Source organism: Triticum urartu, chromosome 5 (assembly GCF_003073215.2).
Source record: "Triticum urartu cultivar G1812 chromosome 5, Tu2.1, whole genome shotgun sequence".
NCBI classification, from domain to species: Eukaryota; Viridiplantae; Streptophyta; class Magnoliopsida; order Poales; family Poaceae; genus Triticum; species Triticum urartu.
The window spans coordinates 619,961,893-619,988,657 of NC_053026.1; the positions used below are offsets into that span (position 1 = coordinate 619,961,893).

The 26,765-nt window shown below is 46.8% G+C and overlaps 1 protein-coding gene across 1 annotated transcript; it reads right to left on the reverse strand.

Moving 5' to 3' along the window:
• Positions 1-2,190: 2,190 nt before the first annotated feature.
• On the reverse strand, positions 2,191-3,216 carry LOC125506325 (NADPH-dependent aldehyde reductase-like protein, chloroplastic). The gene has a single exon (XM_048671168.1). The coding sequence runs from the start codon at positions 3,117-3,119 to the stop codon at positions 2,322-2,324; it is 798 nt and encodes a 265-aa protein (XP_048527125.1). The 5' UTR covers positions 3,120-3,216; the 3' UTR covers positions 2,191-2,321.
• Between the last annotated feature and the right edge of the window lie 23,549 nt (positions 3,217-26,765).

Sequence of the window (26,765 nt, forward strand, 5' to 3'; positions counted from 1 at the left end):
CTTTACTGTTGCCATGGGAAGTGGATTCTAGTGCCCTGGCCACTAATCTGGAGAAGAACCGGCGTCATATTGGTTCAGATGCAGTGTGCGCTCTATCTGTGGACGGGAAGACGAATCCACCTTTCACGCTCTTGTTGCATGTCGAAATGATGATGCTCTTTGGGATTCGATGCAACAAGTATGGACCCTATAGAACAGGGTTGATGTTCAATGGACGGGAATGAATGGTTTCTACACTTTCTTGCTGACCTGTCGAAAAGGACACGGGATATGATCCTGCTTCTTTTATGGCGAGTGTGGCACCTACGGAATGATTCTTTTAATGGCAAATCAATCCTCCCCAACCTAGGTGTCCTGCTTGTTCTTGAGTAACTATCTCAATTCATTAGTCCGAGTTTGAGGAGATAATTAAAGGGAAGTCATCATTGTTTGTGGAACAGCAACCACCAAAGCCCAGGACAAAGCCAATGCCACAGCCATGGCCATTCCCACCGCCTGGTTGGACGGCACAGTCAATTGACGATTCCTTTTGTCAAAAGGACGGTTCCGTGGGCGCTGGCATGATTTTAAGAGACGATAAGGCATCTGTGATCTTTGCGGCATAGAGACATCTCTTCTACTGTAACGATGTTCTGGAGTCCGAGTTACATGCAATCAGGGAAGGATTGACTTCGCGATACATCGGACTCTGTCTGGGATATACCCCGCGGTGTAACCCGGCTGGAAGTATAACCCGGCCGGACTTAGCAATTCACCGGCGACTCGCACTAACCAGACGGTTTACAAGTAACCTGACTAAACAGTATGACTCACTGGTAACCCGGCGGGCGGGACGGACGGATGATAAGGCCCAAGGCTCAGAAGGCCGGTTTATATTAATAGTGGGCCGGTTTAAGAAAAAAAATGTGAGGAATATTTCCCTTATAAGGAGTCAAGACCCGGACTTGTATCCAGTTTGTATTAGAAGATAGACTAGTCATAATCCTAATAGGACTCCACATGTAACCCGTTCCTTCAACATATATAAGGAGGGACAGGGCTCCCCAAATAGAGAGAGAGAGAAAAGAAGATAGTCTCTAGGGCTAGGCACAAAGAGCCGGTTTACCGGCGACTCCTGGTGATGATAATGTGACCTAGCCTCAAATAGCATGTAGGCTTGTACCGGATGATGTTTCCGGAGGCCCGAAGCTATCTAAATCCCTGTCTTGTCTTGCGTCTCTCGATTCCGCTCAACCGCTCTCAAACTATCACATAGATGTGCTGGGCTCATGACTAAGTCCTTGCACTAGGACATGTGACGTGACAATTTCATGTCAGACTCCCCTGCCAATTTTAATCTAGTCTGACTACTCCAATGCTTTATCAGCGATTATGGACGGGTCTATGGACAAGTCATCGTATCGCCATTTGATTTCTGAGATCAAAATCTTGATGGAAGATAAGGTGTTTACTCTTGTTAAAATTACTCGTGAATAGGATATGGTTGTGTATTGTTTAGCAAACTTTGGGTGTACTTCCTCCGGTAAAAAGTGTACATCTAAGAATTTAAGTACAAATTATGGAGTGTAGAAAATGCATTGGGAAGATGCACACCACTATCTTTTTCCTCTTTAATTACCCAACCTCCAATGAGCTAAGTACATATAGAAATTAATTAAGAAGTCTATGTATAGAATGTTATTGGTCTTGATTACCGTGTGATGAGAGAAAACTTTAAAATGCATTGGAAAGATAGAAATACACTTTTTTATGAACAAATTTTAAACCCAAACGTACACTCTTCACCGAACGGAGGGAATAGGGGATAGCACTGCGTGTTGGCTTAACCAACCTCCTACCGTTGCTGCAGAACTTATCACTTCTAACTGTAACCATGTGACTATGAAATAAATACCTTATATTTCCCTAAAAAGTGTTTTTTAATTAAAAAATAGTTATGAATTTTTTGTAACAAAAAGATAATACTTTTGAAATTCTGCGTACATGTGTCCAAAGGTCATAGAGGAGTTTTATATCGGCTGAGATGGAAATATGGATGTTTCCATAAAACAAAGAAACGACGATGTTGATCTAAATTCTCTCTTCATTTTAAAATAAGTGTCTTAACTTTAGTATATCTTTGTAGGGGTTACTGAGATTTAGGAATATTGTTTGAGGAGAACATACCCTGCAATATTTCACGCAAGTGAGTACTCATAGACAGCCCCAATTTATTATTGTCATCAATCGGTCTGACATCGTTTATACGGAACAAATCACGAATCGCAATTCTCAGATTTATTTCTTTAGCCAACCAAGAAGCTCCCGCCAACAGTTTAACATCACACGTACCCGCCGTTGACCCGGATGACCTGCCCGTTGACCCACTCAGCGGCGTCGGTGCAGAGGAACCCGACCACCGGCGCGATGTCTTGGACCTCCCCGAGCCGCTCCATCGGGTTGGTCTCGGCGGTCTGCCTCACGGTCTCGTCGCTCTTCCCGGCGAAGAACATGTCCGTGGCCGTGGGCCCGGGCGCCACGCAGTTGGCCGTGATCCGCGTGCCCTTGAGCTCCTTGGCCATCGTCCGCACCATGGCCTCCACGGCCGCCTTGGACGCCGTGTAGGCAGAGTACCCCGTCCGGAGCGACCCAACCACGGACGTCGTCACGGCCACGATCCGGCCGCCGCCGCCGCGGGGCAGGCGGTTGGCGGCCTCGCGGAGGCAGAGGAACGCGCCGCGCGTGTTCACGGCGAAGGTGCGGTCGAAGTCCGCCGTGGTGGTGTCGGCGAGGGACGGGTACTTGTCGTCGAACACGCCGGCGTTGGCAACAAGGATGTGCGGCGCGGCACAGCCAAAGGCTGACTCGGCGGCATCGAAGAGGGACCGGACGCTGGCCTCGTCGGACACGTCGGCCCTCACGGCCACGGCCCGCGGGAGCTCCGCGGCGAGCGCGTCGGCCTCGGCCGCGCTGGACGCGTAGCCCAGGACGACGCTCGCGCCCAGGGAGGAGAGGTGGGCCGCGATGGCGCGCCCGATGCCGCGTGACGCACCGGTCACGATGGCCACGCGTCCGTCGAGCGGCAACGCTGCGGTACCCGACAAGCCGGCAACGGCGGCGACGGTAGCGGCGGCAGCCATTGCGATATTGGTGTCTTCGATCCGGTGTCTAGCTACGATGAATTGCACTGAGGAGTGAGGAGTGTTGTGTCGGAATTTATATCCAACTGGATAGTCCCACTCGATAAGCTGAAGAGATAAGCAACAGGGACAGCTCACGGGTCCTCGTCGGGAACGCCCGGACCAACTCGTGCTTCAGTGTTCAGTCCCTATCGCCAGCGCCGAATGATAACAACCGAGTATAGGCATCATTTTCACGTGGGACTACCACTGCCTCTCCCCGCAAGCGCGCGCAGTACTTACAGCATCTCTAGCACACCTTTATCGCGTGTTTACAGTTCCCGTAAAATGCGTTTTGCTGGCTCACACGGGCTGCGGCCGAACAGGTCCCGCATAACGGAACTATAAAAGAAAATATGTGGTTTTCTGAATTTGACACATACTCACATATTACACTGAATTATGAATTCAAATAACATAAAATATAAATATTATGAGTCTAAATTATAATAATTATTCAAATCACCAAATATAACTAATAATTTAATACAACAATTGTCCCGAATACAACAATGAACTGTTCACACACGAATTAAATGAAATGAATGTAAAATTGACCGGTGCCTTTGCCAATGGTGCAAAATGCCTTTGGATATGCCTTTGTCAATGGTGCTCAACGAGATCCTTCTGAAGCTGGTTGTGGGTGTTTGCATCTTCAATCTGCCGGTATGTCTGAAGGAATGCATGTATGCGGTCAGAGTCTCTAGCTGACTTCACACGGCTACGACATTGTCATAGAAGAACTCCAAGTTCATGTCCCTCTTATCCTCGATGATCATGTTGTGAAGCATCACACAACCCGCCATGATGTTGTTCAGGGTTTGCTTGTCCCAAAAACGAGAAGGACCACAAACAATGATAAATGTAGATTGCAAAGCCCCAAAGACTCTTTCAATATCTTTTCGGGCAACCTCTTGTACCTTTGCAAATTCAATATGCTTTCTAGTTTGGTTTTTTTATACTCTTGACAAATTTACACCAAGAAAGGTAAATAACATCTGCAAGATAGTACCCCTTTGTGTACCCACGCTCATTTACCGTGAAGTTACAAGCAGGAGCATCACCACTAGCAACCCTAGTAAACAAATCAAACCATTACAACACACTGATATCATTGAGAGTACCCGGCATACCAAAAGAAACAATGCCAAATCCATAAATCTTCGGATGCTACGGCCTCTAGCACAATTGTTGCATTACGAGAGTTGCCACAATACTGCTCGTGCTATGCCTTCGGCCATTTTTTTCAAGTTCAATGCATGCAATCAACGCTTCCTAGCATGCCGGGCAAACCTCGCTTCTCATTTACTGCCATCAACTCTTTTGTGTCTTCGTAGTTAGGTGCACAAAGATAGACAGGACCAAAGACGTGGATGATCGCTTTGGCGAACCTACGCACTGACTCGATTGTAGTATCTTCGACAATGCGAAGATACTTGTCGGCATAGTCAGACGAAATGCCATATGCAATCACCCGCATAGCTGCAGAGATTTTTGATATGCACTAAAACCCAACAAGCCCGCGGCGTTTCTCCTTTAAGTAAGAAAAACCGAGAATTGGCCTCGCAAACTTGCACAATTTTTACGAAGAGGGATCGGCGCATTCGATACCTTCTCCGGAAGATGTGCGGCGGATAGGTAGGATTGTCCGCAAAGTAGTCTTGCATCAACATCATGTTCCCGAGATGGCGGTTGCGAGGGATGCAAAGACGGTCGACGGTCGATCATCACCGTCTCTTGCGGTTTCGATCCTCGACCTCCTTCACGGCTAGGAGGACCACCACCATCTGTTGCCGATGGCGCTCGAGTCGATTTCACGTCCGAGTCGTCGGACGAGGACGAATCCTCGAGCAAAAATTGCTCGCAAAGGCTCAAATCCATCTACAAAAAACCGCATCCGAACTCGCATCAACAAAATTTCACATGCGTTCGAGCTACAAGGCGAAGAAAAGGAGCTCACAGGGGCGGCTCGGCTTAACTGGGGCGCTGGCGAGTGAACCCGAGCGTAGTGCGGCCCGGCGGCGCGATTCCACTGGCGAAAATGGTTGGAATAGCAGGCGGTAAGCCGGTGGCGGCGGTGGCGGGCGGCTGCGGGAGGGGATATGGGGAGCGCGCGCGCTGAAATGTCCCTCCCGCCAACCGCTTTCGCGGGATATAGGGCACCGACGGGGCGAGGGGGGAACCTAGGTTTTCATGGGTCAGAGGGGGGAATTTACAGCGCCCCTCAAAAATTTTTAAGGGTCGGACGCGTTTAAGGTTTCTGGTCGGGTCATTTTTTTAGTCAAAAAGCGTGAACTGGCGATTATTTTGCGGGTCGGGTGATATAAGGGATCTGCTAGAGATGCCCTTAAAGCATCTAAAGCCGGACTCCTCTAATTAACCGACGGACGCAGGACCATTACCCGGTCAGAAGACAGAACCAAAAGGTTGACCCAACAAAACCTCTCAAAGTCTCCTTAAATGTCCAGCCCGTCCAGCACTCCTCATATTCATCTCATATATGAGATAATTATTAGAAGTTTCTAGACATGTCCGGTGAGTGACCATGCGTCCATAAGGATTGGGTCCATCACATAGCATCTTTTTTCTTTCTTTCTCTCTCTGTTTCTCCACCAATCACATACATTTGACCGGACGTATAAGGAAAAATTCAGAAACATGACTGTGTGGACGGACAAATAGGGAGTTAAAACGGACATGCCCAGACACCGACCAGGCGCGTTTGCAAACGTTTGAGGGGCCAAATTTCTTTAGTCGGGTTGTAGATGCCCTTAAAAACTCAAGCCGGTCCATGGTGAACTGTAACGAAGGGCAACAACAGATTCGCTATATTGGTCCGATTGTCATAATAACAGGTAATATGTAGGTTTTGGTCGAAACAACTGTTCTAGCAAAATCGTCATCATCTGCTCGATCGCCATAATTTCATTAATTTTCAAGGCTGATTCAAATTAGGGTGATAGGGGGAGGGCGCACTATAATTGTCATCCATATTTGGCAGTTGGGCGAGACCATATAGTGGGCCCTCAATCCATTCAAGTATTGTTTATTTTAGGGAATTCAAATATTGATGACACAAACATTTTAGAACGTGTGGTCTGGTCCATCACCGCCGACATCCCCACGCAGCCGCTGTTTGGTGCTGCATTCACCGTTTGGACCACCGCAATTTGATCTCGGTCGCCACGGCTGAGTCGTTCTCAGACCTCGCATGTAACACCGAAAGAATAGCACTTTTCTGTAGGAGTTGATTTTTGCATCATAATCAGTTCATAAGCATCATATTTTATTTATTTTAATTTCAAATAAGGATTAACCCAACCGTCACGTTTTTCTTGAGTGACAAAACTCTAAAATCTTGCCAATTGTCCAAAATGTCTTTCCTAACCCCAAGATTCAGGCATGGATATATATTTATATTTGAACTGAACCCAAATAATCAAATGGGTTGAGGTGGTTTAAATTAACAAACCCTAGATAAAACACAGATGTATTAAACTGCATAGATTTTTGGTCTATTTAAATTGAGGGACATTCACTTGGTGGAATCTCCTGAAAACACTATATTAGTCTTCCAATACTATTGGGAAGCTACCAAAATTATTCCAAGATTCTTGAAGCAATATATCACACACTTACAATTCAACACCAAATATTAATTCAAATGGCTTTATTTCCATGAAAAACGTATAAAGATAGTTCCAGAAATATTGAAAATGTTTGTGCGGCTTGTCATCCTCCAGAGAGGCTTCAACAAAATGTATTATTTAGTATTTATCCGAACAATCAAACATATTTAGAACAACAGCAAATAAATTTAAACATGTAAATTAAATAAATACATCACTCTCACCTTGGCCCAGCCTAGTGGGCGATGGATAGCGGCACGACGCCCAGCGTACATCATACATAGCAACAGAGCAGCAACCAATTAAAACCATTAAGCTACGCGTGAAGGGCGGCCAATCAGCTATGCCACATGGCGCAAGCTGGTTGGCCGTGGTGAAATTTTTTTTGCAATTTTTTTAGATGAAGGTGTGGATTATTTTTTAAAATGTATTTTTTTAGATGGAGATGAGGACCTCTGATATTTTTTAAATGGTGGGTTATGCAAAGTGGCACTCGCTGATAGGCTGTTGTGGTAATTTTTTTTCTTTTTTAGATGAAGGTGAGGATTAACTTTTTTGAGATTCTTTTAGACGAATGCCAAGACTTTATTTACTTTTTAAATAGAAACGTGCGTACATCTTTTTTTCAAGCGGTGCCACAGGATGGCGCCCCAATCACTAGTCCCAGTGAAACTAAGAGCCTGGGGGCCGGGTGCTTCTTTCGTATAGTACTAGATTGCGAAAATATTTTACAATATATTTCAATGTTATTTGATTCTAGGAAGCACGGGCATTTGGAGTAATAATGCAAAAGCTAAAATTGAAAAAACATAAGATTTATTGTGTTTGTTTATCGTATAGCTGTAACATATTTATTAAACATAAATGGGAAAATTTTGTTTTTACCACTCTAGATTTTGCCAATTTTTCTTATGCCACTCTAGATTTTGACATTTCACTTTTACCACTCTTAGTTGTTGATAATTATCATAATTACCATTCACTACTAGGAAAAACCTTATACACAGAAGCTTACCAATAGCGATAGGCAAAAACATGCGCTACTACTATGTACCAGTAGCGCGTTGTGTACAAGACCGCTACTACTATATAAGTAGCAGTAGCGCGTGTCACGTAAAAAACGCTACTACTATAACTGCCACACCGTTGCCGGCAGGCTAAGTATAGTAGTAGCGCTGGTCTACAGCCAACGTTACTACTATTGGTTTTAGCAGTAGCGCTCTTTCTGGGAACGCGCTATTGCTATGGGTGACTTATCCCCAAATTTTCCTCCCCCGCGCCCCGGCCACCTTCTTCCTTCCCTCATTCCCCGCCGCCTCGCTCCTCCGTTGCCGCCACATTGTCGTCGCCACCGCATTGCTGCCGCCGTCCTCGGTATGCCCTCCTCCCCCTTCTCTTCCCATCGCGCCCTCCTCCCTCCTCCTCCGGCGGCCCCCTCCTTCCTCCTCCTCCTCTGGCCGCCCCATCCTCCCCCCTCCCCCTCCTCCTCCTCTGTCCTCCCACCTCCTTCGGCCATCCCCTTCTCCCACCGTCCTCCTCTCCCTCCTCCTCTCTCCTCCCTCCTCCTCCTCCTCCTTCCTCCCTTCTCCCCCTCCTCCTCTCTCCTCCCTCCCCACCCCCTGCTCCCTCCTCCCTCCCTCATCTTTCCTCACTCTGTTCTTGCATAGAGTAGATTTTTTTAGTAAATTAGTAAAAATTCAAACTAGCTAGGTTAACTAGTTTAATTAGGTTAATTATCTAGGTTAACTCGGTTAACTAGCTAGGTTAATTAGGTTAACTAACTAGATTATTTATAGTAAGTGCTTAATACAACTAGTTTATTTATAGCAAGTGCTTAATATAACTAGTTTGTTTATAGTAAGTTCTTAATAGAATTGGTTTATTTATAGTAAGTGCTTAATAGAATTAGTTTATTTATAGTAAGTGGTTAATATATTTTGTTTATATTTTGTTTATGCAGAAATCAAGTTTGCCCCTGCCTCATCCCCGTAGTCGTCCCCATCGTCGACCCTTAAGACCTCTAGGTGAGAATAGCCAAATGATAATGTGTTGTAAATGTCGATGATGAAAATGCTAGTGCTATATAGTTGCCATGTCATTGATGTTGATGATGATGCATTCTGAATATAGAGGATGTCTTGGTGTTCTTGTTTGCAATGTGCCTCCGAGTGGCCTATGTTTTGCCGGAATGTTGATTTGTTTCCGTCCCGGCAAATTTCAGGCGCTCGATATGTCCTGTCTTTAGCAAAGGTCATGCCGAAATTTTTCATGAATTGTAGCATGACTTGTGCTATATTCATGCGCTTTACACCAATATAACCTAAACGGCAGTGCCACATATAAGTTGCACTATCACTATTAACTTTGCATCTTTTGGCTTCAATATTATGAAAATGTGTATTACCACGATCGAGATCCAACAAACCATTTTCATTGGGTGTATGACCATAGAAGGTTTTATTCATGTAAACAGAACAATAATTATTCTCTAACTTACATGAATAACCGTATTGCAATAAACATGATCCAATCATATTCATGCTCAATGTAAACACTAAATAACATTTATTTTAGGTTTAACACTAATACCGAAAGTATAGGGAGTGTGCGATGATGATCATATCAATCTTGGAACCATTTCCAATACACATCGTCACTTCACCCTTAACTAGTCTCTGTTCATTCTGCAACTCCTGTTTCGAGTTACTATTCTTAGCAACTGAACTAGTATCAAATACTGAGGGGTTGCTATAAACACTAGTAAAGTACACATCAATAACATGTATATCAAATATACCTATGTTCACTTTGCCATCCTTCTTATCCGCCAATTACTTGGGGTAGTTCCGCTTCCAAAGACCAGTCCCTTTGCAGTAGAAGCACTCAGTTTCAGGCTTAGGTCAAGACTTGGGTTTTTCCACTTGAGCAGCAACTTGCTTGCCGTTCTTCTTGAAGTTCCCCTTTCTTCCCTTTGTCCCTTTACTTGAAACTAGTGGTTTTGTTTACCATCAACACTTGATGCTTTTCTTGATTTCTACCTTCGTCGATTTCAGCATCACGAAGAGCTTGGGAATTGTTTCCATTATCCCTTGCATATTATAGTTCATCACGAAGTTCTACTAACTTGGTGATGGTGACTAGAGAATTATGTCAATCACTATTTTATCTGGAAGATTAACCCCCACTTGATTCAAGCGATTGTAGTACCCAGATAATCTGAGCACATGCTCACTGCTTGAGCTATTCTCCTCCATCTTTTAGCGATAGAACTTGTTGGAGACTTCATATCTCTCAACTTGGGTATTTGCTTGAAATATTAACTTCAACTCCTGGAACATATCATATGGTCCATGACGTTCAAAACGTCTTTGAAGTCCCGATTCTAAGCCGTTTAAGCATGGTGCACTAAACTATCAAGTAGTCATCATATTGAGCTAGCCAAACATTCATAACATCTGCATCTGCTCCTGCAATAGGTTTGTCACCTAGCGGTGCATCAAGGACATAATTCTTCTGTGCAGCAATGAGGATAAACCTCAGATCACGGATCCAATCTGCATCATTGCTACTAACATCTTTCAACTTAGTTTTCTCTAGGAACATATCAAAAATAAAACAGGGGAGCTAAACGCGAGCTATTAATCTACAACATAGATATGCTAATACTACCAGGACTAAGTTCATGATAAATTTAAGTTCAATTAATCATATTACTTAAGAACTCCCACTTAGATAGACATCCCTCTAATCCTCTAAGTGATCACGTGATCCATATCAACTAAAACATGTCCGATCATCACGTGAGATGGAGTAGTTTCAATGGTGAACATCACTATGTTGATCATATCTACTATATGATTCACGCTCGACCTTTCGGTCTTAGTGTTCCGAGGCCATATCTGTTATATGCTAGGCTCGTCAAGTTTAACCTGAGTATTCCGCGTGTGCAACTATTTTGCACCCGTTGTATTTGAACATGGAGCCTATCACACCCGATCATCACGTGGTATCTCAGCACGAAGAACTTTCGCAGCGGTGCATACTCAGGGAGAACACTTGTACCTTGATAATTAGTGAGAGATCATCTTATAAAGCTACCGTCGAACTAAGCAAAATAAGATATATAAAAGATAAACATCACATGTAATCAATATAAGTGATATGATATGGCCATCATCATCTTGTGCTTGTGATCTCCATCTCCGAAGCACCGTCATGATCACCATCGTCACCGGCGCGACACCTTGATCTCCATCGTAGCATCGTTGTCGTTTCGCCAATCTTATGCTTCTATGACTATCGCTACTGCTTAGTGATAAAGTAAAGCATTATAGGGCGATTGCATTGCATACAATAAATCGACAACCATATGGCTCCTGCCAGTTGCCGATAACTCGGTTACAAAACATGATCATCTCATACAATAAAATTTAGCATCATGTCTTCACCATATCATATCACAACATGCCCTGCAAAAACAAGTTAGACATCCTCTACTTTGTTGTTGCAAATTTTACGTGGCTGCTACGGGCTTAGCAAGAACCATTCTTACCTACGCATCAAAACCACAACGATAATTTGTCAAGTTGGTGCTGTTTTAACCTTCGCAAGGACCGGACGTAGCTACAATCGGTTCAACTAAAGTTGGAGAAACTGACACCCGCCAGCCACCTGTGTGCAAAGCACGTTGGTAGAACTAGTCTCGCGTAAGCGTACGCGTAATGTCGGTCCGGGCCGCTTCATCCAACAATACAGCCGAACCAAAGTGTGACATGCTGGTAAGCAGCATGACTTATATCGCCCACAACTCACTTGTGTTCTACTCGTGCATATTACATCAACGCATAAAACCTGGCTCTGATACCACTGTTGGGGAACGTAGTAATTTCAAAAAAATTCCTACGCACAAGCATGATCATGGTGATGCATAGCAACGAGAGGGGAGAGTGTTGTCTACGTACCCTCATAGACTGTTCGTGGAAGCGTTATATCAACGCGGTTGATGTAGTCGTACGTCTTCACGATCCGACCGATCCAAGTACCGAAAGCACGGCATCTCCGAGTTCTGCACACGTTCGGCTCGGTGACGTCCTCGCCTTCTCGATCCATCAAGAGGGGCGAGGTAGTAGATGAGTTCCGGTAGCATGACGGCATGGTGATGGTGTTGGTGAAGAACAATCTCCGCAGGGCTTCACCTAAGCACTACGAAAACTATGACAGAGGATAAACTAGAGGAGATGGGGTACCCGGCACACGGCTTGGTGTTTCTTGATGTGTCTTGGGTGTTAGCCCTACCCCTCTATTTATATGTTGAGCCTTGGGGTCGAAACTTGGAGAAAAAGCCTCCACAAAGTCGGTTTCACCCGAAAGGCAAGAGTCCTTCTCGGACTCCAGGGCCAGACGCCAAGGTTCCCGGCGTCTGGACCCAGACGCCAGGGACCCTGGCGTCTGGCCCCTGGACTCCGCAAAACTTCCTTTTGCGCTTTCCAAAAACCTTGTGGGCTTTCCCCTTTGGCCCAAATAAAGTGTTCTCGTACCCAAACATTTCGGGAAACATCCGGAACCCCTTCCGGTGAATTCCGGAACCCTTCCGGTGACCAAACACTATTATCCCATATATCAAACTTTATCTCCGGACCATTCCGGACTTCCTCGTCATGTCCGTGATCTCATCCCGGACTCCGAACAACATTTGGTCATCAACATAAATAACTCATATAGTACTATATCGTCAACGAACGTTAAGCGTGCGGACCCTACGGGTTCGGGAACTATGTAGACATGACCGAGACACCTCTCTGGTCAATAACCAATAGCGGGACCTGGATGCCCATATTGGCTCCTACATATTCTACGGAGATCTTTATCGGTCAGACCGCATAACAACATACGTTGTTCCCTTTGTATCGGTATGTTACTTGCCCGAGATTCGATCGTCGGTATCTCAATACCTAGTTCAATCTTGTTACCGGCAAGTCTCTTTACTCGTTTCGTAATACATCATCCCGCAACTAACTCATTAGTTGCAATGCTTGCAAGGCTTATAGTGATGTGCATTACCGAGTGGGCCCAGAGATACCTCTCCGACAATCGGAGTGACAAATCCTAATCTCGAAATACGCCAACCCAACAAGTACCTTCGGAGACACCTGTAGAGCACCTTTATAATCACCCAGTTACGTTGTGACGTTTGGTAGCACACAAAGTGTTCCTCCAGTAAACGGGAGTTGCATAATCTCATAGTCATAGGAACATGTATAAGTCATGAAGAAAGCAACAGCAACAAACTAAACGATCAAGTGCTAAGCTAACGGAATGGGTCAAGTCAATCACATCATTCTCCTAATGATGTGATCCCGTTAATCAAATGACAACTCATGTCTATGGTTAGGAAACTTAACCATCTTTGATCAACGAGCTAGTCAAGTAGAGGCATACTAGTGACACTCTGATTGTCTATGTATTCACACATGTATTATGTTTCCGGTTAATACAATTCTAGCATGAATAATAAACATTTATCATGAAATAAGGAAATAAATAATAACTTTATTATTGCCTCTAGGGCATATTTCATTCAATACCTTAGGGAGTGTTCGGCGTCGCGAGTTTGGCCTTATATGCATCGGCTCCGAATCATGTCTTTGGTCAAATGTTGGGTTTGCCCGGCTCCTGTGTTTTGCTACCTTACGTTCCGCTCTATCGGCTAAGGCGGCACCAAAAGAACTACTGCGATTGTGCTCCGGTTCATCCGGACGAGCACCTCAGTAGAGAAAGCCAAAAACTGACGGTCATGATATAGCGTGAGACTGGTCAACCACGTGATGACCTATCGGAATGTTAGAATTCCTCCGCATTAACGAAGAGCCGTTTCCCGGCCAGGCATGTACGCACCCCGAACTCGGGAGAGTGCGGAGCCACCAGGCGCTATATAGTAGCCCCACCGTCAAACTCCTATGGCTAAGTGAAAGTGTTAAAGCATTATAGTCCGGTTGCCTCGTTCGCTGCGCTATCACCTCCTTAATAGGACCAAGACGTTGGATTAATTGTGAACACACGTCTTCTGCGGACACCTCCGCATTATTTGCGTGGGGATTGAAGCCGACGACTGCAATCTTTCAGGTTATATATATACATACATAAACGGCCGCACAGGAGGCATCATATTACTTTCAGGCAAAAGTATAAATATAGCCTTAATAAATTTCATAAACATTGTTTTTACAATGGGAATACATGTCACTCAAACATAATATTCTTCGAGCACTAGGCCTCTATCAAACGAGCACCCTCGAGAACTTCTTCGAAATAGTGCTCGGCAGCCACTCGGCCTATGGCCGAACCCTGCGCTGCAACAGTGGCATCATCCATCTCCGCCCAGTATGCTTTGACACGGGCAAAGGCCATCTGCGAGCCTTCTTTACATGCCGACCTTTTCATCGCATTGATGCGCGGCACCGCACCAAGGAACTGCTGCACTAAGCTGAAATAGCTGTTCGGCTTCGGCTTTTCCGGCCACAAATGATCTAAGACGGACCTCATGGCAAGTCCAGACAATCTATTGAGTCCGGGCCATTCGGCAAGCTGATCAGTTAGTGGAAGCGGACACTCTGGAACGTTAAACTGCGACCAGAACAGCTTGTCCACTTCATGATCTATTTGATCTCGGAAGTATTCGGCCGCATCGACAGCGCTCGCCGCCAAGTCCATATATGCGTCTGCCGAACTCCACAGCCGATCCAGAGGGGCATACCGTGGATCTCCGAACTTCCTCCGCAGCATAAAGGGCTTCCCAGCCGCAATATCCCCGGCTTCACGCAGCTCTTCCTTCTTTGCTCTCATAGTAGAGCGGGTGTCTTTGGTCGCCATCGTGGGCTTTTCAAGGTACGTCGCCTTCACTCGGTTTTCTTCTTCAAGGAGCTGGTAGCGGTCGGTAGTGTCTTTTAAATTTACAGTCATCTTGGCCATTTTATCTTTGCTCTCGCAATGTGCAGCCTTTTCGGCTCTCAAATCTTCGGCCGCCTTCAAAGCAGCCGCATTACTTCTCCTTGCTTGTTCTTTGGCTCGGGCAAGTTCCGCCCGGAGGGTCTCCATGGTGGCAGCTCCATCTGTAGTCACAACATATTAAAGATACTGGCATTACGCTGCTCTTCCTATGTGACATTCACCAGAAAACACCACTTACCCTGTGCCTCGTCAAGCCGCTTGTTAACAAGCTCGATGTCGGCATCTGCCGCATCTAGTTGCCGCTTTAGTTCGGCAAACTCATTAGTCCGGCTAGCCACCGGAGCTTCCACCACCTGCACATAAAGCGGTATGATTATTACCTGGGACTATGATCCTCTGTTTGCCGCCGTCCTCGGTGACAACCAGAGTCTCAAGGGCTACTATCTACACAGGGCACACCTAAAAATGTGCGGTACTATCATAAATGTACATCATTTCACGTACCTCAAAACCCGTTAGTAGACTCATAAAGGCTTCATGCAACCCGCTTTCGGTGAACGAAATCCTTTCAATCACTGTACCCATCAATGTACGGTGTTCTTCTGAGATAGTTGCTCGCTCTAGCAGACCCCTCAGTGCGTCCGACCGCATACCAGACGGTGCCGGATTCTTTTGGTTGCTCTCTTCAAGAGCCGGATACTGGGGACTTCGGGCGACCATAGGATTATCTTCTGGCCTCACCTGATCCGGTGAGGCCCTCCGTGACGACACTTCAAGGTCGCCCGCTTCTTGAGCGGGGGAGTCCGGGGGAGGCGTTTCGCTCTCCATCATCTCCGGAAGAAGATCCCCCGAAGACGAGCTCTGCTGAGAAGGGCTAAGATCCGAACTGCAAGATAAATGCTTCGGTTATTTTCCTCAGAGGTAAGGTAGTATATTTTCACTATTAAAGTACTTTTTGATTACTTACAGCTCGTTAGAGGGCTGATCCCCGCGCGGACTTTGTGCGGCAAGAGCACCCCCAAGGCAGAACCCTCTGGTGGAGATTTCTTCTCCCGTTTGGAAACCTTGGTTTCCGGATCTTCAGAGGTAGTCCTCTTCCTTCCCCGGGGTGAGAGAATGTCAGATTCCTCCCCTTGGTTATCCTCCCTCACGGAGGCGCTCGTTCCTTTGGTCGGAATTGGTAGCGATGGGGGCCCGCTTTCGCCCTCATTATTCCCCCCTTTATCTTCCTATGAGGGCTCCGGGCAAGGTGCTAGCTCGAGCATCTTTTCCAGTACCGGATTGTCCAAACCCTCAGGAAGGGGGGCCGAACACCGAATCATCTTCGCCTTTGTTAGCCAGTCCTGGTCAAAGAGTGATTTCTCAGAATGACGCCGTGATGAATGAAAGAGGGTGTGTTCGGCTAGAGGATTACTTACTTGGTCGACGGAGCGGTTGCTGCTCAGGCCCACGTCCAAAGAATGATTTATACATCTCCTCGTGCATCAGACCGAGGAAATTCTGAATAGTGCATGGTCCTTCTGGGTTGAACTCCCACATGCGGAGGGGCCGGCGTTTGCAAGGCTGGACTCAACGAACCAGCATGACTTGCACCACCGTAACCAGACTGAAATCTCCTTCGAAGAGATCTTGAATGCGGCTCTGCGGTACAGGCACATCCTTGGCTGGACCCCAGCTCAGCCCTCTGCTAATCCATGACATCAGTTGTGGTGGAGGGCCCGAGCGGAAAGCAGGGGCAGCCACCCACTTGGCACTTCTGGGAGCTGTGATGTAAAACCACTCCCGTTGCCATAATCCGGACACCTCTAGAAAGGAACCCTTTGGCCATGGAGCTCCAGCGATCTTGCTTATTACTACGCCTCCGCACGCTACATGTTGCCCCTCGACCATCTTCGGCTTCACGTCAAAGGTCTTGAGCCACAGGCCGAAGTGAGGGGTAATGCGGAGGAAGGCCTCACATACGATAATAAATGCCGAGATGTGGAAAAAGGAGTCCGGGGCTAGATCGTGGAAATCTAGCCCGTAGTAGAACATCAAACCCCTAACGAAGGGATCCAGAGTGAGGCCTAGACCTCGAAGGAAGTGGGAGATGAACACAACGTCCTCGTTGGGTTCGGGAATAGGGACGACCTGCCCTTGGGCAGGCAGCCGATGCGAAACCTCGGCGGTCAGGTATCTGGCCTCCCTCAACTTCTTGATATCCTCTTCCGTAACGGAGGAGGGCATCCACCGGCCTTGAAGGCTAGATCCGGACATGATTGAAGGTCTGAAGCACCTGACCTGGGCTTTGGGTGTTAGAACTCGAGGCGGGGGAAGGATTCGATTGAGCACGGGAGGGAAAAAAGTAAAAGCCTTGTCCCTTTATAAAGAGGGTGCATATCAAGCGTCCTCCTAGTGGCCGTTTGGGACTTGCCTAAAATCTAGGAGTCCTAGGCACGGTTGGGTTACCCACGACTATATTGATGAGAATCCCATAATTAGGGGAACACGATCTCTGCTTTGACAAGATGTGTCAAGAAACTGCCTCGCGTTATGTGCGGGGCTAGTTAAAGAAAAACGGTTCGAATAATCACCGAGCCATGGCCTGATGTCATGTTGCCAAAGCGTGTCAGCAGATGAAGATTTGTGGAAATATTATTCTCTCTGCGGTGGCATGTGGAACTTATTTTGCAGGGTCAGACACTATCCTGGTATTCAAACTCTTCTGTGATGTGTTCGGAGGAGGAACCCGCCTTGCAATGCCGAAGACAACACTGCGCGCCGGACTCGTCGTCATTGAAGCCTGGTTCAGGGGCTACTAAGGGAGTCCTGGATTAGGGGGTCTCCGGACAGCCAGACTATATCCTTTGGCCGGACTGTTTGGACTATGAAGATACAAGATTGAAGACTTCGTCCCGTGTCCGGATAGGACTCTACTTGGCGTGGAAGGCTAGCTATGCAGTACAGATATGGATATCTCCTCCTTTGTAACCAACCTTGTGTAACCCTAGCCCTTTCCGGTGTCTATATAAACCAGAGGGTTTTAGTCCGTAGGACAACATACGATCATACCATAGGCTAGCTTCTAGGGTTTAGCCTCTCCGATCTCGTGGTAGATCAACTCTTGTAATACTCATATCATCAAGAATAAATCAAGCAGGACGTAGGGTTTTACCTCCATCAAGAGGGCCCGAACCTGGGTAAAACATCGTGTCCCCAGCCTCCTGTTACCATCCGCCTTAGACGCAAAGTTCGGGACCCCCTACCCGAGATCCGCTGGTATTAACACCGACAGATCTCATTGAGTCGATTCATCAAAGACTCGAGGTCATTCTGGAGTATCTCCTGTGGCCAAAGCGTTGAGTCAATCCGCGACACCGCAACCTTCAGGCGAGCAAGGTAGGCCATAACACTAGCAACATGGGATTCCAGTTGGAGCACGTTCATGGCAGCCTCATCACCAACAGGGGAAGGGCGGGGTCCAGGCCTGTCTCGATCCATCCGGTTTCTTCCTCAAAGTTTCGGCAGAATTCTACAAATGCAAAGAAACAATGAGTCGACGGTTGCATGGTGAATCGACGATAGCTAAACAGTCATACAAGGAAGAATACCTTCGAGCATAAGGAATAGCTTCTTGGTGAGTGCCCCCAGATAAGCTTCCAGGTCATTTCTCTTACGAGAAATGCCTTCTACCTTCCCATTCAAAGCCACTTTGTCTTTCTTCAGACGGGCCACTTCTCGGTTGGATTCATTAAGGTATGCCTTCAACTTGGTGTTTTCTTCCTCCAGCGCCTTGACTGAGGCCAGCTTCTTGTCAGCAAGCGGAGTCTTGTCCTGAGCCTCCTTTTGCACAACAGCAAGATCGAGGTCCTTTTTCGCTAGAGCCTGCTTCATTTTCTCTGAAAGATATGCACTCGGGTCAGACAGAAGAACGAGGAGATGACTTGTGAGTCGCCCAAGTTAAACAATCGATCGGTTGTTACCTTCCATACCGGTTGTCTCGTCTTTGGCCTTCTGCAAGTTCTGCTTAGCCAGCTCCAAGTCAAGATTGAGCTATCTCTACTTCTCCTCGAATTCGGAAAACTTGGAGATGAGCTCACAAGATTTTTGAAGTCAAAAAATATTACATCAGTGGACAGAATCAAAAGTTATTCACTCATGAGTGAAAAGAATTCTCAGACTACTGCCAAATCAAACATTCAATAGTAGCCTCGGGGACTACACCAAGTGGGTTCACTTAGCGTGCCCCCACTGGTTCAAGTTACACTCGACATGATCCTTTCAGATAGAGTGAGAAAGTTATGATTCTCAGACCATAGCCGACTTCCCGCAGTCAACTACTGTCTCGGGGACTACACCTAGTGGGTGCACTCAGCGTGCCCCCACTGGTTCAAAGACTCAATCGACACAATCTAGTCGACTCAAGAAGCAAAACTATTAAGCAATAAATTAAACATCCAGTGGGTGTACAAATGCAAAATGCAGACTGACGAAAAGATGCACAAGGAAAATTTTCGGGTAGCATATCCTAACAGAACAAGCGACAAGCTAAGGGATCAGTCGGTAATGAACCAACCTGGACGTTGCTCCGGAGAGCTGAGCTGGCGTCATAAGCAGCTTGACTGCCCCCCCGGACCACCTTCATCTGCTCCATCATGATGCCTCCCTGGCGTATAGTTTCCTTGGCAGCACCCACTTGGTCCTCCGGGACGTGATGCACAGTGAAGAGTGAAGACGGTGTATCGGCTGGAATCTGTGCAGTTGACGCCGAAGGCTGAGCACTCGACAATGGTACGGAAAAAGTCATAGAAGCCAGGTTGGCATCGCCGGTCTCCTGGATCACCGGCTCCGTCACTAGCGTTGACTGGGGCACCTTGCCAGTTGATGTCTTCTTACTCCTCCCTACCATGGGCCTCAGCGGCACATCCTCATCGTCGTCTGGAAGATCAATGACATGGGGAGGAGCTACAAAAAGAATTAACCACCAGAATTCAGTCGACCAACAAAATGGCTGTGAAAGCAAAGACAAGTTTGCAAAAGTCATACTCGGGTTAGAAGTGACCGCGTCTTCCACATCCTCGTCATCATCCCTATAAGAAGAAGTCACAGAAGTAGCAGCTCTGCAAGTTTCAAGATTGACTCAGACAAATGAGAAAGAGAGTCGACAGCACAAGTCCTTGATCGAAAAGTGAGGACAAGACACTAACGCAGAAGCGATGGGGACATCGATCTTGATCTTGGGCAGGGTCTTTCGAGACTTCGGCTCAGCAACTTTGGGCTACTTTGGAGCCTTCTTAGTCGGCACGGGGAAAGAGGTCCGAGTGCGCTTGGAAGTCTGTCCGGTCGTCTTAGCTGCTTTGTCGCGGATACTTGCTGGGTCGTGCTTATGCTTGGATCGCTTTTTGTTGCGAGGTGGTGACTCGACTTCTTCACCACTGCTAGAGTCCTCGCTTTCCACCTCCTCTTCTCCTCCATCAGACTGCCAATCCATGCTTTCGCCTCCGCTTTCTTCTCCTTCCTGGTACTGCCCTTGCTCCCCGTGAGTACGTCTCCGTATAAATCTGCGAAGCAAAAGAGGTGACCAAAGGATGGCCGACTCAGTAAACAACTACAAGTCAGAATGAAAAATACTCGGAAATAAAGAATAGACTTGGTCTGGTTGGTTGTTGGTGTCGAATGGTAAAACTCTTCGGGACCCTGGGGTTATCCTTGTTCCCTGTGATGCTTTGCACCCACTGCGCCACCGTCTTCTCATTAGTGTCCTCCGGGTGGATCCGAGTGGAATCCTCAATCCCTGAGTACATCCACATGGAGTGATCGCGAGCCTGGAGGGGCTGGATACGTCGACTGAGGAATACCTCGAGCAGATCCATACCAGTCACACCCTCATGGATCCTCTGAACTACTCGCTCCATTAACATGGTCACCTCCACCTTCTCTGCTGGAGTCACTTTCAAGGAAGTAGGTTTCTGGACTCGCTCTAAGGAAAAGGGAGGGAGACTAGTCGAATGACCAGGGGTCGACTTGTCTTTGCAATAAAACCAAGTCGACTTCCACCCTCTAACCGAGTCAGGGAGAGTCATCGCGGGAAAAGCGCTCTTCCCCCTCATCTGGATACCTAGCTAAGCCCCCACACATCTGGATCACCTTGGTTTTCTCGTCACTCGGGCTAGCTTTTTTCACAGTCTGTGAGCGGCATGTGAAGATGTGCTTAAACAGACCCTAGTGCGGTCGGCAGCCCAAGAAATTCTCACACAAGGAGACATAGACAGCAAGGTATGTGATGGTGTTGGGAGAGAAATGGTGGAGTTGAGCTCCAAAGAAGTTCAGGAATGCATGGAAAAGGGGATGTGGGGGCAAAGAAAAACCGCGATCCACGTGAGTGGCGAGTAAGACACACTCACCCTCCTGAGGCTGTGGCTCAATTTCATCCCTCGGGAGCCTCCAAGAACCGTGCTCAATCAGCCCGCTCTTGTAGGATCGAAGTATTTCTAGAGGGGGGGGGTGATTAGACTACTTTACCAAATAAAAACTTAACCTTTTCCCAATTTTAGTTCTTGGCAGATTGTAGCTATTTTAGGATAAGTCAAGCAATCATCACACAATTCAAGCAAGCATGCAAAGAGTATATTGGCAGCGGAAAGTAAGGCATGCAACTTGCAAGAATGTAAAGGGAAGGGTTTGGAGAATTCAAACGCTATTGGAGACACGGATGTTTTTCCCATGGTTCGGATAGGTGGTGCTATCCTACATCCACGTTGATGGAGACTTCAACCCACGAAGGGTAACGGTTGCGCAAGTCCACACAGGGCTCCACCCAAGGGCAACGGTTGCGCGAGTCCACACAGGGCTCCACCCACGAAGGGTCCACGAAGAAGCAACCACCCACAAAGGGTCCACGAAGAAGCAACCTTGTCTATCCCACCATGGCCATCGCCCACGAAGGACTTGCCTCACTAGCGGTAGATCTTCACGAAGTAGGCGATCTCCTTGCCCTTACAAACTCCTTGCTTCAACTCCACAATCTTGTCGGAGGCTCCCAAGTGACACCTAGCCAATCTAGGAGACACCACTCTCCAAGAAGTAACAAATGGTGTGTAGGTAATGAACTCCTTGCTCTAGTGCTTCAAATGATAGTCTCCCCAACACTCAACTCTCTCTCATAGGATTTGGATTTGGTGGAAAGAAGATTTGAGTGGAAAGCAACTTGGGAAGGCTAGAGATCAAGATTCATATGGTAGGAATGGAATGTCTTGATCTCAACACATGATTAGGTGGTTTTCTCTCAGAACATATGAGTAGGAATGGTGTGTGTGTTCTGATGGCTCTCTCTCGTCGAATGAGAAGGAGGTGGAGGGGTATATATAGCCTCCACACAAAATCCAACCGTTACACACAATTTACCAATCTCGGTGGGACCGAATCAGAAAACTCGGTCTGACCGAAGTAGTAAACCTAGTGACCGTTAGGAATTTCGGTGGGACTGACATGCAACTCGGTAGGACCGATTCGGTTAGGGTTTGGGCATAACGTAATCTCGGTGAGACCGATTACACAAACTCGGTGAGACCGAATTTGGTAATTAGCTAACCAGAGAGTTGGTCAGGCAAACTCGGTGGGACCGATTTGCTCTTTCGGTGAGACCGAGTGCCTCGGTGAGACCGAAAAGTTACAAAGGGGAAACACTGAGTTTACATTGCAATCTCGGTGGGACCGATTCGCTCTTTCGGTGGGACCGAAAAGTTACGAAAGGGAAACAGAGAGTTTGCAACCCCATCTCGGTGGGACCGAGATCCTTATCGGTAGAACCGAATTGCTAGGGTTTGGCAGTGGCTAATGACAAGTGAAACTCGGTGGCGCCGGATAGGAAGAATCGGTAGGACCGAGTTTGGCTTAGAGTTTAGGTCATATGTGGATATGGGAAAGTAGTTGAGGGTTTTGGAGCATATCATTAAGCACATGAAGCAAGAGGTTCATTAAGCAACACCTCATCCCTCCTTAATAGTATTGGCTTTTCCTATGGACTCAATGTGATCTTGGATCACTAAAATATAAAATGAAGAGTCTTGAGCTTTTGAGCTTCAGCCAATCCTTTGTCCTTAGCATTTTGAGGGTTCCACTTTCACATCCATGCCATGCCAATCATTGAGCTTTCCTGGAATAATCACCTTGGAATAGCATTAGCTCAATGAGCTATATGTTGTTATGAATTACCAAAACCACCTAGGGATAGTTGCACTTTCAATCTCCCCCTTTTTGGTAATTGATGACAACATATAGATCAAAGCTTCGACAAATGATAATAAGCATGAAGTATATCGTCGCTTTGAGAAGTATGTGATAAGTAAGAGCTCCCCCTAAATTTGTGCATATTTAAAATTTGCTTTGGACTGCAAATGCACAAGGAGTTAGAGTCATGGGTTACTCTTCCATGTCACATACATCTTGGTGGAGCGCTCAAAATGATAAGAATGAAATACATGCACTCATCACCAAGAATAGTGAATGATCACAAACGATAGATAGAATGATAATATTTAAGCAAGCATTAAGCAAACATTAAGTGTAGCTTATGATGAAACACATGATCATCGATGTCTCACAAATAATGACGTAGTATCAAGCAATCAAAAGCAGAAAAGGTTCGAAAAATCACCAAATAAAGCAAGAGAGAAAAGCAACACTCTCTCTCTCGAAGCCTATGATCTATACATCTTCTCCCCCTTTGGCAACAAGTTACCAAAAAGTTCCTAGAAAATGCATAGCACTAGATCGACGCTCAGGCTTGATCTTCAGGTGGTGGTGGAGTCCGGATCACTCCAAGGACGAAGGCTTCTGTAGATGTTGAAGTAGTCGCTGGAGTTTGAGCTGAAGTAGACGCTGGAGCTGAGGCTGTAGCTGGTGCTGAAGTAGTGGCTCTAGTGTCAGCAACTGGCACGGCAGATGACCTCGGGCCTCGTGGCACTCTAGAAAAAGCATGAGTCGTGGTCCTGCCTCTCCTCTCATTCATGTCCTCCTGAAGCTGCTCCACTGCAGACTGAACTTCCGTTACTTTGACATGCAAGTCATAGAACTTATGTTCCATGATCCTCTCTAGGCTCTGCTGATTCTTAGTGAGGTTGGCCAGACTTTGCTCAATTCTCAGCGTGGATGCAATCAAGTAACCAAGCTGCTCTTGTTTGGTCTTCAAGAAGTAATCATATGCCTCCGCTTGAGTAGGCATCCTGGCAGCTTTTTCCTTCTTCGCCTTCTCCTTCTTTGCAAATGCTTGGGCAGATGATGGCTCGTTCTCAGTCATAACAACTTCATTGTCCTCGAAATCTGGACGGATGGGCATGTGTTCCTTATCCAACAAATATACGCCCGTGCCCATCTTGGAGTTGATGAGCTCCTGAATCTGAGGGGCATATCCACAGCTCCTCTTCTGATCTGCCGCAGTCCTTTTGATCGTTTCCACTATGAGGCTCATGACTTTGAATTTTTGAGGCACGTCAAAAACATGAAGCAAATTGATCGCGTGACCTCTGATCATCTTGTGATCTCCAGACTTGGGCAAAAGGGTGTGCCTAAGGATCCAGTTGATCGTAGGCAATCCTGATAGCAGATAATGCACTGAGACAAACTTGAACGTGTCGAGTGCTTCATTCAGAATCTCCTTGTACATGTTGGACATGGAGTTATGGTCCATCTTCTTCTTGGCATAGATATCCAAGTCATCTGCTTGCTCCTCTGGGGCATTGATTAGCTTCGCCCATTCCTCAACAGTAGAGTGGTACCTTGTACCTTCTGACATCCATGTGATCCTGCCATCCGGATAAAAGTGAGTTGTGGAGTAGAACTGCATGATAAGTTCCTCGTTCCACTTTGTGAGCTTCTGCCCAACAAAGTCAGCTACTCCACAAGCTATGAAGCTATCTTGCACTCCAGGATAGTGCTCCTCATTCTCCTTGATATATGTCCAATCAACCCATCGCGTATCACAGACAATGGGCTTCTTATCTAGCAGCACAGTCTCATAGAAATCCTGCTGCTCCTTGGTATGAAACCTGTAGTCCACTGCAGTCCTTCTCCTAGAAGCGTATGGATCTGCTTCTCTCCATTTCCTAAGCCCTGAGTCTCTCCTGAGCTTCATATCCTCAGCCACAGGATGAGCATCGTTGTGGTCTGGGATCTTGGGCTTGAGCTTCCGAAGGACATTCTCTTCCTCATCCTCAGCAACAGTCTCAGGCACTGGGGCCTTGTTCTTCTCAGTGGCTGGGATGCTTCTTGTGTTTCTCTTTGGTGCACTCTTAGGCTTAGATGCAGCCTTAGGTGCTTCCTTGGGCTTGGATGCAGCTCCCCCTGACCTTATGGCATCTCCCATAAGTTTGGCTGCCTTGGGCGCTGGTGTAGCTGCCCCTTCTTCCTCATCCTCTTCTACCATGATGGAGGCCTTCCCAAGCACTCTAGCCACAGTCTTCTTCACTCTTTCTTTCCTTTTCTTGCCCTCAGCTGCAGCTGGCTCTTGGGAAGTGGGCTTCTCAGTTGAGGCTCTAGCCTTTGACATGGGCTGCCTGCCTGCTGGCCTTTTGATTTTCAGGCCTGGCTTTGAGCCTTGAGCTGGCTCAACTCTCTTGGAAGTGGCCTCTTCCTCTGCCACATAGTCCTCATCTTCAGAATCTGAGGTTCTCTTCTTCCTTTGTCTAGTGGCAGCTTTAGGCAGGTTGCTGGGTGTGCTCCTGCTGCCATCATCTGAGGAACTTGAGGGGCTAGTGCCCTCACTTAACTACACTTGCTGCTCTGACAAGTTTTGGCTATCACTCTGGTCTGACATGATGCAAACTGACTGCTGACCCTGTGAATAGATTATAGAGGAGATAGAGTGGATGAGCATCACAAAATGCAGAGATTTTTGCAAAAAGAATGATCCAAAAACTTAGTTTTAGTTTCCCACTGAAATCATCTCGGATCTACCGATTTTCAAACTCGGTGATACCGAAGCAGTTTTGGAACCTAAACTAGTGAACTCGGTAGGACCGAGTCATAGATCGGTGGCACCGAGACTGCTAGGGTTTCACAGAGTTCCAAAATCGGTCACACCGATAAGTAATTCTCGGTCAGACCGAGTCTCACTTGTGCAATGGCATAAGCCAAATCGGTGGGACCGAGTTTTTCAACTCGGTGGGTCCGAGATGGTTTCTGCGGAAACCTAAACCTAGAATTTTCGAATCAAACCTAATCTATGAGCTTTTTGACTGGATAGAAGTTTATCAAACGTGGCTAGAAATAGTATGATCACAATGTGCTAGGAATCAGATCGAGGAATAGCACAAAAATCAAGTCCATACCCTAGTTCGGCGGGGACTTGCTACAGCGGCAACGGCGGGGCAGAATTCTCGTTGACGGCGGTGGAGACCAGCGACAGGAGGCTGCTGGCGGCGAGAAGACGATCCGGAGACCTCGAGGGCAGAGCAGGCTATCACGCGGGCGAAGGGGTTCGGAGGAATTTCCAAATTTTTCCCGTGACTATATATAGCCCGACCCTGTCGGTGTGACCGAGTGGAACAACTCGGTGGCACCGAGATTCATAACTGCGTGCAGTTACTGAAACTCGGGGTGACCGAAAGGTTCAAATCGGTTGCACCGAGATCGAAAACCTAGATCAACTTAATGATCTCGGTAGGACCGAAAGTGGAGTATCGGTCAGACCGAGAATCATAAAGAGGTTTTGGAAGTTTAAGTCTATGACGAATCGGGGACTCCGAGCGCTCCTCACACAGAGTGGTTCAATCTGACTTGATCAAATTTTGTGATGCAACATGAATAGAGTTTGAGACGAGAAAAGCATAGATAGCTAGAGGAGGTTCTTAGGCATTATTGTCCATCCACTTGGCAAAAGAGGATAAAGCCAAACAGTCAAAACAACAAGTGGATGTCCTTGAATGAGTAAAATATGCAATCAGCATGCTCACACAATAAGATGGCAAATGAAATATGTGGCAAGGCATGCACAACCAATTCTAGCATCTATCAAGCAATTTGCGATGACTAGGTCATCTATATATGAGTATAT

Excerpts from the sequence above, each read along its gene's own strand:
- LOC125506325 (XM_048671168.1), bottom strand. The coding sequence starts at position 3,119 with ATGGCTGCCGCCGCTACCGTCGCCGCCGTTGCCGGCTTGTCGGGTACC.